This window comes from Taeniopygia guttata, chromosome 2, assembly GCF_048771995.1.
Source record: "Taeniopygia guttata chromosome 2, bTaeGut7.mat, whole genome shotgun sequence".
NCBI classification, from domain to species: Eukaryota; Metazoa; Chordata; class Aves; order Passeriformes; family Estrildidae; genus Taeniopygia; species Taeniopygia guttata.
Genome location: NC_133026.1, coordinates 480,637 through 495,058, shown reverse-complemented (window position 1 = coordinate 495,058; position 14,422 = coordinate 480,637). Strand labels below are relative to the sequence as shown.

Genomic DNA, 14,422 nt, shown 5'->3' with positions numbered 1-14,422 from the left:
GAGGGGTGGGAAATGGGGGGCAAAAGGAGGCGGCCACGCTCCTGTGGCTCTGAGGGGTGGGAAATGGTGGGAGGGCTGTGGCTCCCACCCGTGTGGCTGCAGGGGACTGCACCCCCTGCCAGCACCACCGCTGCCACCTGCCCACAACCCCGGTGTCACCCCAAACTGCCCCCCCAGGACCCCCAGCTCACCCCCAGGCACACCAGCGGGCACAGCCCCTCTGTAAACCTTTATTTCAGCTGGTGCTTGGGCACCACAGGGGGCACCAGCCCTCGCCCCCCAAAAACAGCACCTGGGGGCGCCCTGGCAGCACCCCTGGCCCTGCACGGTAGTGGGGTCACCAGGGACGCCCCGAGCATGGGGCTCCTACACAGGGCCCCCCTGGCAGCATAGCGGGCACGGCGAGCCCCCCATGTGCCCGTGGCGGCTCCCCCGGCACCTCCGGGGGTCTTGGCACAACCAGGACCCTGCAGAGGGAACGGGGTGTCAGCAGGGACCCCAGAGCAGGGACCCCGGAGCAGGGACCCCAGAGTGGGGACCCCGGAGTGGGGACCCCGGAGTGGGGACCCCGGAATGAGGACCCCAGAGCAGGGACCCCAGAGCAGGGACCCCAGAGTGGGGATCCCGGAGTGGGGACCCCGGAGTGGGGACCCCAGAGCAGGGACCCCAGAGCAGGGACCCCGGAGCGGGGACCCCAACACTGGGCACCCAGCACACGTGGCAGCCGGACCCAACTGAACCCCAGCGTGGGGGTCCCTGTGCCAGCCCCTCCGTGTCCCGGTGTACCCCTCCCGAGTCCCTGTAGCCTCAGCCCTGGGGCCACCACGTCCCCCAGCCCTGAGGGGTTCCGTCTCCCGCCCCCAGGGCTGTCCATGTCCCAGTCCCGGGGTCCCCGCTCCCCCCGTCCCCACCCACCGGCGCCAGGCCCGGCTACGTCATCGTCTCCTCTTCCTCCTCCTCTTCCTCCTCGGCCCACCCGCCCAGCGGCATCTCCCGCAGCTGCGAGGCGCGGGCAGCCGAGCCTGGGGGGCACAGGGCGGTCAGGACCTCCAGAACCCCCCGCCCGGCTCCGGGCTCAGCCCCGCGGTGTGGGGGGTGTCAGCAGTGCCCCCCGGGACACCCCACGGGCCGGTGCTCACCTGTGGGCACGAAGGGGTGTTTGGGTGCCCCCGCGGGCTGCGGGCTGGGCCCCTGCGGCTGCTGCTGCTGCTGCTGGTGGAGCTGGGGGGCAGAGGGGTCAGGGAACAGCAGAGCCCCGATTAGCGCCCAGAACACCCCCAGAGGCAGTCAGAGCCCCCCAGCACAGCAGAGCCCCCAGTACTGGCACTCAGAGACCCCCAAGGGGCAGCAGGTCAGGGGTCCCTCGGCCCGGGACACTCCCCAGCCCCAGTGGGGTGGCAGAAGGGGGAATAAGGGTGACACCAGCTGAGGTGCCCCATCCCCAGCACCCCATCTGGCAGCGGCCACTAACAGAGGGGTCACCCAGCAGCTCAGGGAGGGCAGGGGCCGCTGGAATGGCTCTGGGGACAAAGGACAGGGGACAAGAGACCAGGGCCAGACAGGGCTCCCGGGGGTGAGGCAGAGCACACAGACAGTGACACTGGTGAGAGACACCAGGGATCCCCAGGGGACCTGTGCCCCGGGTTGCTGTGGGCAGGGGGACCCCGGGAAGCGCGGGTGACGCACCTGGTGCAGGTAGATGGCGTGAAGGCTCATCTCGGCGGAGGCCACCTCGGCCAGCAGCGCCGAGCGGCTCAGGCTGCGCAGCCGCGACTCACTCAGCGCCGGCCTTGGGGCACGGGAGGGGCGGCAGGCGGTGACAGCCCCGCCGCAGCACCCCCTCCTCGCTGTGACACCCCTTCCTGCCACCCCTCCTCGCTGTGACACCCCCTCCCTGCCACGACACCCCTTCCCTGCCACGGCACCCCCTCCTCGCTGTGACACCCCTTCCCTGCCACCCCTTCCCACCGTGACAACCCCCCCCTGCCGTGACACCCCTTCCTTGCCACGACACCCCTTCCGTGCCACCCCTCCTGGCTGTGACACCCCTTCCCTGCCACCCCTCCTCGCTGTGACACCCCCTCCCTGCCACGACATCCCTTCCCTGCCACCCCTCCTCGCTGTGACACCCCTTCCCTGCCGTGACACCCCTTCCCTACCACCCCTCCTCGCTGTGAACCCCTCCCTGCCACGACACCCCTTCCCTGCCACGACACCCCTTCCCTGCCACCCCTCCTCGCTGTGACACCCCTTCCTGCCACCCCTTCCCACCGTGACAACCCCCCCCTGCCGTGACACCCCTTCCCTGCCACCCCTTCCCACCGTGACAACCCCCCCCTGCCACGACACCCCTTCCCTGCCACCCCTCCTCGCTGTGACACCCCTTCCTGCCACCCCTTCCCACCGTGACACCCCTCCCTGCCGTGACACCCGCCCCGTCCCCCATCCCCTGGGATCTCCTGCCCACCACGACAGCCCCTCAGTGACACCCCGGCTGCCCCGACACCCTTCCCAGCCCTGTCCCCGCTCCCCACGCCCCCCCATGCCCCGTGTCCCCCCCCACGCCCCCTGTCCCTTGTCCCCACCTGTCCTCGGGGCACTGCGGCTCCGCAGGGCTGTCGGGGGCCGGGCCGGGCGGTGTCCCCAGCGGTGTCCCCAGCGGTGTCCCCCGCAGCGAGGCCAGCAGGCTGGCGGTGGCGCTGGCCGTGCCGCAGGGCTGCCCGAAGCGCGGGTCCCGGGCCACCAGCCCGCTGGCCGCCCAGACACTGGTCACCAGCCCCTCGGGCTGAGGGGACACTCGTCAGGGGAGACCCCAAACACCCCGCAGCGCCCCCGGCGCGCCCCCACTCACCGCCAGCGCCGAGTCCTCGGACAGCAGGGACGCGGCCAGCGGCCCCTCGGCGCTCCGGGGCCGCGGGGCGGGCGCGGCCGCCGCGTCCCGGGTCACCTGCGCCTGGAGGTGGCCGAGGAAGCGGCGGGCGGGCGGCGGCGGCCGCCACCGGGGGTTGCTCAGGGCGAAGCGCATCAGCGACAGCTCCGTCTTGCCGTGCTCCGCCTGGCGCTCCGGGGGCGCCTCCGTGTGCCCCTCCGACAGCCACTGCGGGACAGGGACGTGGCACAGCCCCGCGGGGACACGCGGCCCCGAACGCCGCACCCCGGGCCCCGGCCCCACCTGCGGGTTGCCGTGGTGCCGCACGTCCAGCTGCGCGAAGGAGCAGATGTCGCCCACCCCCGCCACCTCCACCGTGAAGTTGCGGAAGAAGTCCACGATGTCGAGGGCGCGGGGGGGAAAGGCGAAGATGAGGATCAGCGGCGTCACGAGGGGGCTCAGCAGCTCCTCCAGGATGAAAACCTGCAGTGGGGGGCAGTGGGGGGCAGTGGAGTCTGGGGGTGCCCCGGGGCAGAGGTGCCAGGTTTGGAAGCCCTGGGGTGGGATGCCCAGGGTGGGGGTACCAGGGCAGTAGGTCCTGAGGAGGGGGAGTCCTTGGCAGGGTTGCCCAGGGTGAAGGGGTCCCAGCGTGGGGGATTCCAAAGCAGGAGGCTCCTGGGATGGGGGTGCCTCAAGAGTGGGGAGCCCTGGGGCAGGGGGGTCCCAGTGTGGGGGTCCCGGGGCAGGGGATCAGGACAGGGAGTCCCAGGGCAATGGGGTCTTGCAGCAGAGGGTCCCAGTGTTGAAGGGTCCAGGCTGGGGATCCTGAGGTGGGCAGTGCCAGGGCTGGGAAGTCCCAGGATGGGGGGCTCCCAGTCTGCAGGTGCTGGGGCTGGGGAGAAGAAGATGGTCCCAGGGCACTGGGATGCTGGGGAGGAGGGTCTCGGGCAGTGGGGGCCCGCACCCACCGCCTTGTACTGGAAGAGCTGCGCCATCTCCGCTCGTGTCTCGGCACGGCCAGCGCGGCCCTGCCAGTGCTCGGGCAGGTAATGGACGTGTGCCAGGACCCGCTGCAGCAGCTGCTCCGGGCACCACACCGCGTGCTCGTCCGGGATGAAGGACCTGCAGGGGCACAGGCGGGGTCCCACCTTAGCCCCCCGCTGCCCGCCCGGCTCAGCGTGGCACAGCAGTCCGGCCCACCCACCCGGCCAGCGCGACCACCACTCCAGCACCCACCTGGCCACGGTGACCACGAGCCCCAGCAGCGTGATGGCCGTCAGGATGTGCTGCACCGTCAGCACGTCCTCGTCGTACACGGTGAGCACGATGAGCACGGCCAGCACGGAGCCGGCGAAGAAGCCGACGTGGCGAGCCAGCACGGCCAGCAGCGGGCTGCTGAACGAGTCCATGTACTTGGTGGCCGGCGCGTGGCCGCGGCCCAGCCGCGCCTGCAGCTCGTGGCCCAGCTCGTTGAAGTGGCGCAGGTAGTGGCGCGCGTAGAGCGACCAGCGGCGCGCACCCAGGCTGCCCGGGGCCCGCTTCAGCCCCTCGGCGTAGCTGAAGAAGGCGAGCAGCAGGCGCCAGCCCAGCACGCAGGGGCACAGCGCCAGGTTGGCCACCCCCAGCAGCACGGCCGCCCGCGCCAGGCCCCGCGCCAGCGCCCGCCGCGCGCCCGCCCGCTTCACCTGCGGCCGCAGGCTCCAGGTGTTCTGGAAGAGCGCGGCCGGGCCGCGGAACAGCAGCAGCTCCAGGTTGAACTGCAGCCCGCGCGTGAGGAAGACCACGGGGCCCAGCAGCGGGAGGCGGAAGCGCACGGGCAGCAGGGACTTGTTGACCATGGCCACGGTGTAGTTGCGGAAGCGCAGGATGCGGTGGTGGATGTCGAGCTCCGTCAGCTCCCGGCGCGGCACGCACAGGGGCTGGCGCCGCTGCAGGGCCAGCAGCCGGGCCTGCACCGACTGCCAGCTGTGGTTACACAGCTCCTCCTGCGGCAACGGCACGGCCATCGGCACCGGGCACCCACGGCACCGTGCCGGTGTCGCTTGGCGTGGCCCGGCGCCCTGCGGCACCCTCCGGCCCGGCCCACACCCCGGTCCCCCCAGCGGCCCCCAGCCCCCCTCACCGCCGGGATGCCGAGCGCGCGGATGTAGAAGCTCCGGATCTCCCAGTAGCCCACGAGGCGCCGGAGCGCCGTGACCAGGCGGCACAGCCAGACCGCGCCTGCCAGCACCAGCAGGAACAGCAGCCACCCGCTGCCACGGAGCCTGCGGGGACACGGGTGTCACCAGGGCCACCAAGCCCCCCGTGGCCACCTGCCAACCAGTGCCACAGAGCCTGCTAAGAAGACCCAGGTGTCACCGGTGCCACAGCCACACCAGTGCCAGCCAAACCAGAAGCCACTTGCTGACACAAGGCCTGTGGGGACACAAGTGTCAGCAGGGCCACCAAACCCTTCACAGGGAGCAGCCACCCACCGCCACCAAGCCCGCAGAAACACAGGTGTCACCAGTGCCACCAACCGCCTCACAGCCGTCTGCAGTCTCAGAGACTGCTGGGGACACGTCACCCACAGCACCAGGACCCCACGCAGCCACACCAGTGGCACCTGACCCCACAAAGCCACGCTGGTGGCACTGGGACTTCTGCACGGCCACGCAGGCAGCAGCAGGAGCAGCAGCCACCCGCCGCCACTGACCCTTTGGGGACACGCGTGCCACCCACACCGCTGGGACCCCAGTGTCACCCACGGCGCTGAGAACGCCCCCAGCGTCCCCCAGCGTGCCCTGCCCACCTGCGGGCGCACTGCGGGGCGGGCAGCACGGCGTCGGGCAGCGTCACCTTGGCGCGCTCGGGGACGTGGCTGTGGTTGAGCGGGCGCGTGGCGAACAGGACGTCGTAGTCCACGCAGCACAGCAGGAACGTGCTGAAGGTGACGACGAACAGGAACTGCCTGGGGGGACGGGGGGTCAGCGGGACCCCGGTGTCACAGGCGCGTGGCACCGCACGGTGACAACGTGGCATCACTTACAGCAGCTCGAGCACGTCCGAGAGCAGGACGCAGGCAAAGCCATTCCTCTGGTGGAACTGGTAGATGTGTGGGGGCGTTAAGGAGACTGTGAAGGGGTGACGGATCCCCCATGTCCCCCCCCATCCCCGGAATCACCCCACGCTCCCCCATGCCCCCACCGTGCCGCCAGGGGCTGTGCCAGGATATCTTGGTGAAGAAACTGTCCAGGTCCTTAACGTGGTGCCACGAGTCTGTGGGGAAAACACGGCAGGTAAGGTGTGGTACCACCCCCCCGTGGGACCCCCGCGCCCCACCCAGGACCCAGGAACACCACCTGGGGTCCCCCAAGAGCCCGTGGGACCCCGAATCCGCCGCCAGACGGGACCCCAGTACCTGTCGGTCCTTCAGTGACGTGCAGCAGCAGCTGCTCCTCCTCCTCCTCGCCGGGGGGCGAGTCCTCCTCACAATCCTCCAGCCGCCGGTACTGCCGGTACTCCCGGTCCTCCTCTCCCTGCTCCGCCATCACCTGCCGGGGAACGTGAGCACCCGCCGCCGCCATGGGGCAGGTGTGGGGCGGAGGGGGTCGGGGGCAGGTGTGGGGCACCGGAAATGCCACTGGGGTGCCGCAGCGCCGCCCGCGTGCCCCGAATTCGGGTGGCCTGAGCTGGCCCCGGCCGCGGGCAGGTGACACCGCAGGTGACACCGCAGGTGCCACCGGCCCGTCCTGTCCCACCGGCCAGGCCGGTGCCAGAGCCTGCCCTGAGCCCGCAGGGCTCCCCGGGACGGACCCCCTGAAAGCTCCGAGGGACCCCAATACTTCCCCCAGCCATCCCCCGGGCCGTGCTGTGCTGCCCGGCCTGAGCGGGGGGACGCCTCTCCCCACGGACCCCTGTGTCCACAGCCCCCCACAGCCTTCCGCCCCACAGAGCACCCCTCGCCATGGACTCCTGTACCCACAGACACCCCGCAGACCCCACTCACCACCGACACACCATCCCCGGAGCCAGGGGAGAGCCCAGAGCGGGAGCAGCTCGGGACCAGTCCTGAGCCCTGGTGGTCTCTCCATGCCTTGCGGACCCCGGCCCGGGGAAGGACCGGACCCCCCCAGGCTCTGGGGCAGGGCAGGACCCCGGACCTTGCGGCAGGAGGACAACCCCCCACAGGGGAGGACGGGACCCAAAACTCTTGGAAGGGACCCCAAACCCTTGGAAGGGACCATCGCACCCTGGGGAAGGATGGGACCCCCACCATTGGGGCAGGACGGGACCCCCCGTTCACCCCCTCACGGTCCCCTTACCGCCGCCCCGCAGCGCCGCGCGGCACCAGCGTCCCCCGCGGTGGCCACAGCCGGTGTCCGGCCAGGCCGGTGGCCGCAGGTGACGCCGTCCGGCCCCACCTGTCCGGGGCTGACTCACGGCGCGGGGCTGATGCAGCAGGAGGGACCCGACCCCGGTTGTGCAACTCCCCCTTGGGGACAGCGGCCGCATCCCCCGGGATCGGGTGTCCCGGCGGGTGACACCGGCACGGCCCGTCCCCAGCCAGCTCCGCATCGGGAAGCCAAAAATACCCGCGGAGCCCGAAAATAGCCCGAGAGGGTAAAGGGTGGGGGGGCCGGGGGATCCCCGGGCCGGGCAGCCGGGACACCCCCGGGGCCAGGGACAGAGCCCAGGGGACGTGGCACCCGAGGGACACAGCGGCCCCCGGCAGTGGCCCCGGTGACCCTGCCGGGACACACGTGTGTTTCCGCGGCGTCACCTGTGTCACCGCCACTCCGCATGGGGACACGGACACTGCCCGTGGGGACACGGCAGGGTGACACCGCCGTGGTGACACGAGCCCCGGTGGTGACACATGTGACCCACGGCTGCGCCGTAAAAACACGGACGGGGCTCGGCAGTGACCCCCGCGAGTGACCCGGGACCACACGTGGGGACCGGGCACCCCACGGCGGCAGGGGTCACACCCGCCCGGGGGTCCCGGGGGTCCCGGGGGTCCCGGGGCAGCGGCCGGGCTGAGGGACCCCGGAAAGGAGCGGCGTGACCCCGCTCCGGGACAGCGGGGCTCCGCCACCCCCGGCACCCGCTGCCCCGTCCCCGCTCACCTGGCCGCTCGGTGCCGGCCCGGTCCCCGCCGGTGCCGGCGCTCAAGGGGCCGCACGGCCGCCCCGGGCCCCGCCGCCGGCCATGGCCGCACCGGCGGCAGCCCCGGGCAGCGGCGGGGTCGGGGTGCCGGTGCGCGCTCGGAGCTCCCCGCGGGGCTCCGCTGCGGGTCCGGGGGTCCGGAGGGGCCCCGGGAGGAGCGGGGGCGCCGGGAGCGGGGATCGGCGGGGTCGGGGCGCGGAGTCCCGGAAGGGCCGGAGGCGCCGCGGAGGGGCCGGTACGGGTCGGGGCCGGCGCAGGGCCCGGGCCGCGGTGCTGGGGCTCCTCCCGCCCCGGTCCCGCCCCGGTCCCGCCCCGGTCCCGCCCCGGTCCCGCCCCGTGCCGCCCCCGGTGCCGCCCCGCCCGGAGCCGCCATGCCGCTGCCGGTGCTCTTGCTGCGGGCAGCGGGCGCTTGGGCCCGGCTCCGGCCGCCCTCCGTCCCGGGGCGCAGGTACCGGGGGAGTGCAGCGCGTCCCGGGAGCATCCCGGACCCTCGGGGCCCTCGGGCCGCGGAACTCCTGCTGGGAGGAGCCCCGACTCGGTGGTCGCGGGGGTCCCGGGGGTGCGAGTGGGGCTGCGGGGCAGCCAGGGGTCCCGGGAACTCGCTGGGGCTCCCGGACACCCTGCGGGGGGACCGCGGGGCAGCCGGGGCTCCCGGGAGGTGGAGGGGTACGTGGGCTTCCCGGAGCCGCGGGACGGGAGTCAGGGCGGGGGCAACTCGTGGGCAGGTTTTGGGGAGCCCCGGGCTGCCCCGGGGGGACGACTGCACTTGTGGGTGTGGTGCGGTGTGGGGAGCTCGGCCTCGGCAGCCCCGCGGTGTCCGGGGGGTTCCCAGACCCGCGGGCCCCGTGGGCGTGGGGGCACCCCGGCTCTGGTGGGGGGAGCCAGACTCCGGGGCTGCGGGCGGTGCGGGGGGATCCCGGCTCCCCTGGAGGCAGGAGCAGCTCCTGGTGGGGGAGGCGGGATTCTGAGTTCCTGAGGTGATCCGCGGGGGCTCCCCCAGGGTCACCCACCCCCAGGGTCACTTCACGCACCCCTCTCCCCAGTTTCAGGTATGGGGGGCGCCTGGGGCTGGCCGGGCCCCCCCGGCTGCCCGCAGTGCCCCCGGCCCCCCGCCGCCTGCTCGTGGCGGGCTCGGCCACGGGCTGCGTGGTGCTGGGGCTGCTGCGCACGGCTGCGCGCTGCCAGGAGGCCGCTGTCCCCGACGTCCCCCCTGCCGCTCCCGAGCCGCCCGAGCCCCCCCCGGAGACCCCCTTTGACTGGCCACTCTTCTGGACCTTCCTGCGCCCGCAGCTCCTGGCGCTCTCAGCTGCCGTTGTGGTGAGCAGGGCCGAGTGGGTGGTGTGGCCGCCCTTGTCCCCACTGTCCCTGTGTCACACCAGTGCCGTGGGGTAACGCCCTGTGCCGGTGCCACAGCACGGTGGCCACTGTCCCATTGACATGGTAGGGCACCTGCCATCCCAGCAACTGTCACTGGCTGTCACCGTCCTAGTGCCACAGTATGATGGCCATGGTCCCTGCTGAGGGCGTGGCAGCCACGGTCCTGGTGCCATTGCGTAACACCCACCATCCTGGTACCCACTGTTGTGTGACATCTGCTGTCCCAGTGGCACAGTGTGACAGCCACTAACCAGTGCTGACATGAGACAGCCGCTGTCTGGTGCCATGGCGTGACAGCCACTGTCCCAGTGCCATGGCATGACACTCACTGTCCTAGTGCCATGGCGTGACAGCCGCTGTCCCAGTGCCACGGTGTGACAGCCACTGTCTCAATGCCATGGCATGACACCCACTGTCCCAGTGCCATGGCGTGACAGCCACTGTCTCAATGCCATGGCACAACACCCACTGTCCCAGTGCCATGGTGTGACACCCGCTGTCCCAGTGCTGACAGGAGACAGCCACTGTCTGTTGCCACGGTGTGACACCCCTGTCCCGGTGCTGTGCCAGCCACCCGCTGTCCCGGTACGATGGCCTGGCAGCCCCTGCCGCTGTCGCAGTCGGTGACAGCCCTGTCCCTGTCGCGCAGCTGGCGCTGGGCGCGGCCCTGCTCAACGTGCGCATCCCGGTGCTGCTGGGCCAGCTGGTGGACGTGGTGGCCCGATGTGCCCGCGGCCACGTCCCCGCCTACCTGCGGGAGGTGCGGCGCCCGGCCCTGCGCCTCCTCGCCATCTACTGCCTGCAGGTGCGTGCCGACCCCCCGAAAGGGTGGGTGGGGGGTCCCGGGGGTGCCCCCGGCCCTCCTGACCCCCCCGCCCCGCAGGGCCTGCTGACCTTCGGGTACATCGCGCTGCTGGCCCGCGTCGGCGAGCGGGTGGCCGGCAACATGCGCAAGGCGCTCTTCAGCGCCCTGCTCAGGTAACCCGCGGGGATGGGGCACGGGAGCCTCGGGTGCCCGGGACCCCCACCCACCGCTCCCCCGGCAGGCAGGAGGTGGCCTTCTTCGATGCCACGCGCACGGGGCAGCTGGTGGCACGGCTGACGGCCGACATCCAGGAGTTCAAGTCTTCCTTCAAGCTGGCCATCTCGCAGGTGAGCCCGGCCCTCTCCCGCCTGAGCTCGGCTGTCTCCTGGGCAAGCCCGGTGGTCCCCCCAGCCGCTGTGTCCCCCCCAGGGCCTGCGCAGCGGCACCCAGACCGTCGGCTGCTTCGTGTCGCTGTACCTGCTCTCGCCCAAGCTCACGGGGCTGCTGCTCGTGGCGCTGCCCGCGCTGGTGGGCGCCGGCGCCTTCATCGGCGCCTTCCTCCGCAGCCTCTCCCGCCAGGCACAGGAGCAGGTAACCCTCACTGAGAGCCCCTGTCCCGCCAGCCCCAGCCGCAGTGGGGTGTCTCCACCGCTGTCCCCGCTATCCTGCAGGTGGCCAAGGCCACCGTGGTGGCCGACGAGGCGCTGGGCAACGTGCGGACGGTGCGCGCCTTTGCCATGGAGGAGCAGCAGGCAGGGTAAGGGGAAGGGCAGAGCTTGGGGGTGGTGGTGGGCGTGGGGCAGAGGGGACCCCAGCCCATCCCTGCCTCAGGCTGTTCCGTGCCGAGGTGGACCGTGCCGGACATCTGAGCGAGCGGCTGGGACTCGGCATCGCCGCCTTCCAGGGACTCTCCAACCTGGCGCTCAATGGTGAGCGGGGACCTGGGGGGCTGTGGGGTGGGACTCCCTTGGGCAGGACCTCCTCCAAACGCCCCTTCTGCACGTCCCTTGAAATCCCAGCTCTGCCCCCACCCCACAGGCATCGTCCTGGGAACCATCTTCGTCGGTGGCTCCCTGATGGCTGGAGACCAGCTCTCGCCTGGTGACCTCATGTCCTTCCTGGTGGCCTCGCAGACGGTGCAAAGGTCAGGGCAGGACCCAGTGGTACTCCCTGTACCCCTGGCACCCATGTACCCCACAGCCTGCCTGGGCACAGCCCTGAGCTCAATCTCTGCCCTTGTGCATCCCAGGTCCTTGGCCAGCATCTCCATCCTGATGGGCCAGGTAGGTGGGGTGAGGGATCCTGGCACCCCCTGAGGCTGGGGATTCGGGTTTGGGGCTCTGGGGCTGCTTTCACCACCTTTTCTGCGGGTGAGGTGGGGTCTGGGGGGCCATGATGTGCTCCTACTGTCCCCCCACAGGCGGTGCGGGGTCTGAGTGCTGGTGCCCGTGTCTTCGAGCTGCTGAGACTGGAGCCCCCCGTGCCACTGCAGGGAGGAGCCTCCATCCCTGCCCACTCTCTGTGCGGCCGCATCTGCTTCAACCATGTCTCCTTCAGGTGGGTCCCACCAGGCCCCTGCCTGGCCCCCCATGGCCCCCTGAGCCACCCCGAGGATGGGGGATTGGCACCACATCCCCACAGCCCTGCAGCCCCTGCTCCTCTCCCTGCAGTTATCCCACCCGGCCTGGCTACCCTGTCCTAAAGGACTTCAGCCTTACCCTGCCCCCCTGCCAGACCGTGGCCATCGTGGGCCCCTCCGGAGGAGGTACCAGTGCCCCCCACCCTCTCCCTGGGTGCATCCTCCTGCGCCCCACTCCTCTGCCCAGGACGCCCAGTAGATGTCAGGGACTGGGAACCCCCCAGTGCTGCTGGAGCCAGGGGTCGGGAACAGGGGGGCTCAGGGGTCCCCTCCGCAGGGAAGTCAACGGTGGCAGCGCTGCTGGAGCGGTTCTATGAGCCCACGGCAGGAACCATCACCCTGGACGGGCACGACATAGCCAGCCTGGACCCCTCCTGGCTGCGGGGGCAGGTCATTGGCTTCATCAGCCAGGTGGGGACAGGGCTGATGCCGGCCGGGCCCCCTGGCAGTCCCTGGGGACGGGGACAGCCCGGCTGGGGCTCAGCGCTGAGGAGGGCCGGGGTTTTGCTGCAGGAGCCGGTGCTGTTTGGCACCACCATCATGGAGAACATCCGCTTCGGGAAGCCGGGAGCCTCTGACGCCGAGGTGTACGAGGCCGCCCGGCTCGCCAACGCTGACGGCTTCATCCGCAGCTTCCCCCAGGGCTACGACACCGTCGTGGGTATGGCCAGGGTGGGAGGGGTCCGGCAGGCGTGGGACCCCAGCTGAGGGGATCCCGGTCCTGCAGGGACAGCGGCCGCTGGTCACCGCTGACGCTCAGCGCTGGGCTCCGAGCAGGAGGGGTGGGCTCGGGTGCGGAGCTCCTCGGCTGCGGGCTGGGGCGGCTTCCCTGGGCTGCTGTGGCACGGACGTTCTGGGGATTCCCTGGCTCTGGGTGGGGTTGTGCCCTGGGATGGCGCAGCACACGGTGTCCCCGCGGTGTCCCCAGGCGAGCGCGGCACGGCGCTGTCCGGGGGGCAGAAGCAGCGCATCGCCATCGCCCGTGCGCTGCTGAAGGACCCGGCCGTGCTGATCCTGGACGAAGCCACGAGCGCGCTGGACGCGCAGGCCGAGCGCGCCGTGCAGGCTGCGCTGGAGCGGGCGGCCCGCGGCCGCACCGTGCTGCTGATCGCGCACCGCCTCAGCACCATCCGCGGCGCGCACCTCATCGCCGTGCTGGCCCACGGCCGCGTGGCCGAGGTGAGCCGGCGGCGGGGCGGGCACGGGCGGCGCCCCGCGGTGAGCGGCACCATCCAGCTGTCCCCCTGTCTCCGCAGGCGGGGACGCACGAGGAGCTGCTGCGGCGCGGGGGTCTGTACGCCGAGCTCATCCGACGGCAGAGCAGGGAGGGCTCCTGAGGGTCGCCGCGCTGCCCCCCAATAAACGGGCAGGAAGCGGACCGGGCTGCGCTGTGTGCGGGCGCTGCGATGGGGCCTCCGCGCCGCCCGGGGGCGCCCTCGCGCCGGGACGGGAGGGGGCGGGTGCCGGGGCGGGGCCGAGCGTGAGTGACGTGCGCTGTGGGCGTGGCCGGCGCGGCTGGCCCCGCCCCTCCTGCCGCGCTGCCCCCGGAGCGGCGGGTGCCACCTCTGTCACCTCTGTCACCTCTGTCACCTCTGTCACACTGTGTCACCTCTGTCACCCTGTGTCACCTCTGTCACCTCTGTCACACTGTGTCACCTCTGTCACCTGTCACCTCTGTCACACTGTCACCTGTCACACTGTCACCTCTGTCACACTGTGTCACCTCTGTCACCTGTCACCTCTGTCACACTGTGTCACACTGTGTCACCCTGTGTCACCTGTGTCCCCTCTGTCACCTCTGTCACACTGTGTCACCCTGTGTCACACTGTCACCCTGTGTCACCTCTGTCACACTGTCACCCTGTGTCACCCTGTGTCACCCTCTGTCACCCTCTGTCACCTCTGTCACCTCTGTCACACTGTGTCACCTGTGTCCCCCTGTGTCACCTCTGCACAGGGTGTCACCCTGTGTCCCCTCTGTCACCCTGTGTCCCCTCTGGACAGGGTGTCACCCTGTGTCCCTCTGTGTCCCCCCTGTGTCCCCTCTGGACAGGGTGTCACCTCTATCACCTGTCACACTGTCACCCTGTGTCACTTGTGTCCCCTCTGGACAGGGTGTCCCCCTGTGTCACCCAGTGTCACCTGTGTCACCTGTGTCCCCTCTGGACAGGGTGTCCCCTGTGTCACCCTGTGTCCCCCTGTTTCACCCAGTGTCACCTGTGTCCCCTGTGTCACCCCCTGCTCGGTGTCACCCCCCCTCCCGAGGTGTGGGACCCCTCAGCACAGGGTGTCCCGTGTGTCCCCGCAGAGTGTGACACCCCTGTCACTCCCGAGGGGCTCGGAGGGGGTGAAGCCCTGCGTGACCTCGGCGTGGGGGACCCCTGCACCCCTCCAGGACGGAGGAGCCCTTGTGTGATTTCTGTCATGGGGACCCCGATATTACCCCCGGGGCAAGGGGCCTCATCTGTCACCTCCGGAGTGGAGGAACCCCTGGGTGACCCCTGGATGGGGAGACCCCCTTGTGACCCCCGTGGAACGGGGGGGATCACCTGTGTCACCCTCCTGGGCGGAGCCCCTCTGTCAC

General features: G+C 71.4%; 2 protein-coding genes across 2 annotated transcripts; one reads left to right on the top strand and one right to left on the bottom strand.

The window, feature by feature from the left end:
* Window positions 1-216: 216 nt before the first annotated feature.
* On the bottom strand, window positions 217-8,320 carry ATG9B (autophagy related 9B). The gene is made up of 15 exons (XM_030264096.4): window positions 7,978-8,320; window positions 6,270-6,402; window positions 6,084-6,127; window positions 5,898-5,962; window positions 5,661-5,819; window positions 4,992-5,133; window positions 4,106-4,854; window positions 3,838-3,991; window positions 3,173-3,352; window positions 2,852-3,097; window positions 2,586-2,785; window positions 1,687-1,789; window positions 1,140-1,221; window positions 916-1,022; window positions 217-467 (listed from the first exon to the last, which is right to left on the bottom strand). Exons 2-14 carry the CDS (start codon window positions 6,397-6,399, stop codon window positions 931-933), a joined length of 2,346 nt encoding a protein of 781 aa, XP_030119956.4. The 5' UTR covers window positions 6,400-6,402; window positions 7,978-8,320; the 3' UTR covers window positions 217-467; window positions 916-930.
* A 16-nt stretch (window positions 8,321-8,336) lies between these two features.
* ABCB8 (ATP binding cassette subfamily B member 8) lies at window positions 8,337-13,216 on the top strand. Its single transcript, XM_030264097.4, has 16 exons — window positions 8,337-8,465; window positions 9,061-9,334; window positions 10,044-10,199; window positions 10,278-10,372; window positions 10,441-10,546; window positions 10,629-10,790; window positions 10,871-10,956; window positions 11,031-11,128; window positions 11,238-11,343; window positions 11,449-11,482; window positions 11,620-11,756; window positions 11,870-11,964; window positions 12,116-12,249; window positions 12,352-12,499; window positions 12,767-13,017; window positions 13,095-13,216. Exons 1-16 carry the CDS (start codon window positions 8,389-8,391, stop codon window positions 13,173-13,175), a joined length of 2,040 nt encoding a protein of 679 aa, XP_030119957.4. The 5' UTR covers window positions 8,337-8,388; the 3' UTR covers window positions 13,176-13,216.
* The last annotated feature ends 1,206 nt before the right edge of the window (window positions 13,217-14,422 follow it).

What these genes read in the sequence shown, in the direction of transcription:
- ABCB8 (XM_030264097.4), top strand. Translation starts at nt 8,389, where the DNA reads ATGCCGCTGCCGGTGCTCTTGCTGCGGGCAGCGGGCGCTTGGGCCCGG. An exon ending in CGCTCTCAGCTGCCGTTGTG is followed by an intron (nt 9,335 to 10,043) that starts GTGAGCAGGGCC and finishes CCTGTCGCGCAG; the next exon opens with CTGGCGCTGGGCGCGGCCCT. An exon ending in CTCCAACCTGGCGCTCAATG is followed by an intron (nt 11,129 to 11,237) that starts GTGAGCGGGGAC and finishes CCCACCCCACAG; the next exon opens with GCATCGTCCTGGGAACCATC.
- ATG9B (XM_030264096.4), bottom strand. Translation starts at nt 6,399, where the DNA reads ATGGCGGAGCAGGGAGAGGAGGACCGGGAGTACCGGCAGTACCGGCGG. An exon ending in CTCGTGGTCACCGTGGCCAG is followed by an intron (nt 3,992 to 4,105) that starts GTGGGTGCTGGA and finishes GTGCCCCTGCAG; the next exon opens with GTCCTTCATCCCGGACGAGC. An exon ending in ACACCCCTTCGTGCCCACAG is followed by an intron (nt 1,023 to 1,139) that starts GTGAGCACCGGC and finishes TGTGCCCCCCAG; the next exon opens with GCTCGGCTGCCCGCGCCTCG.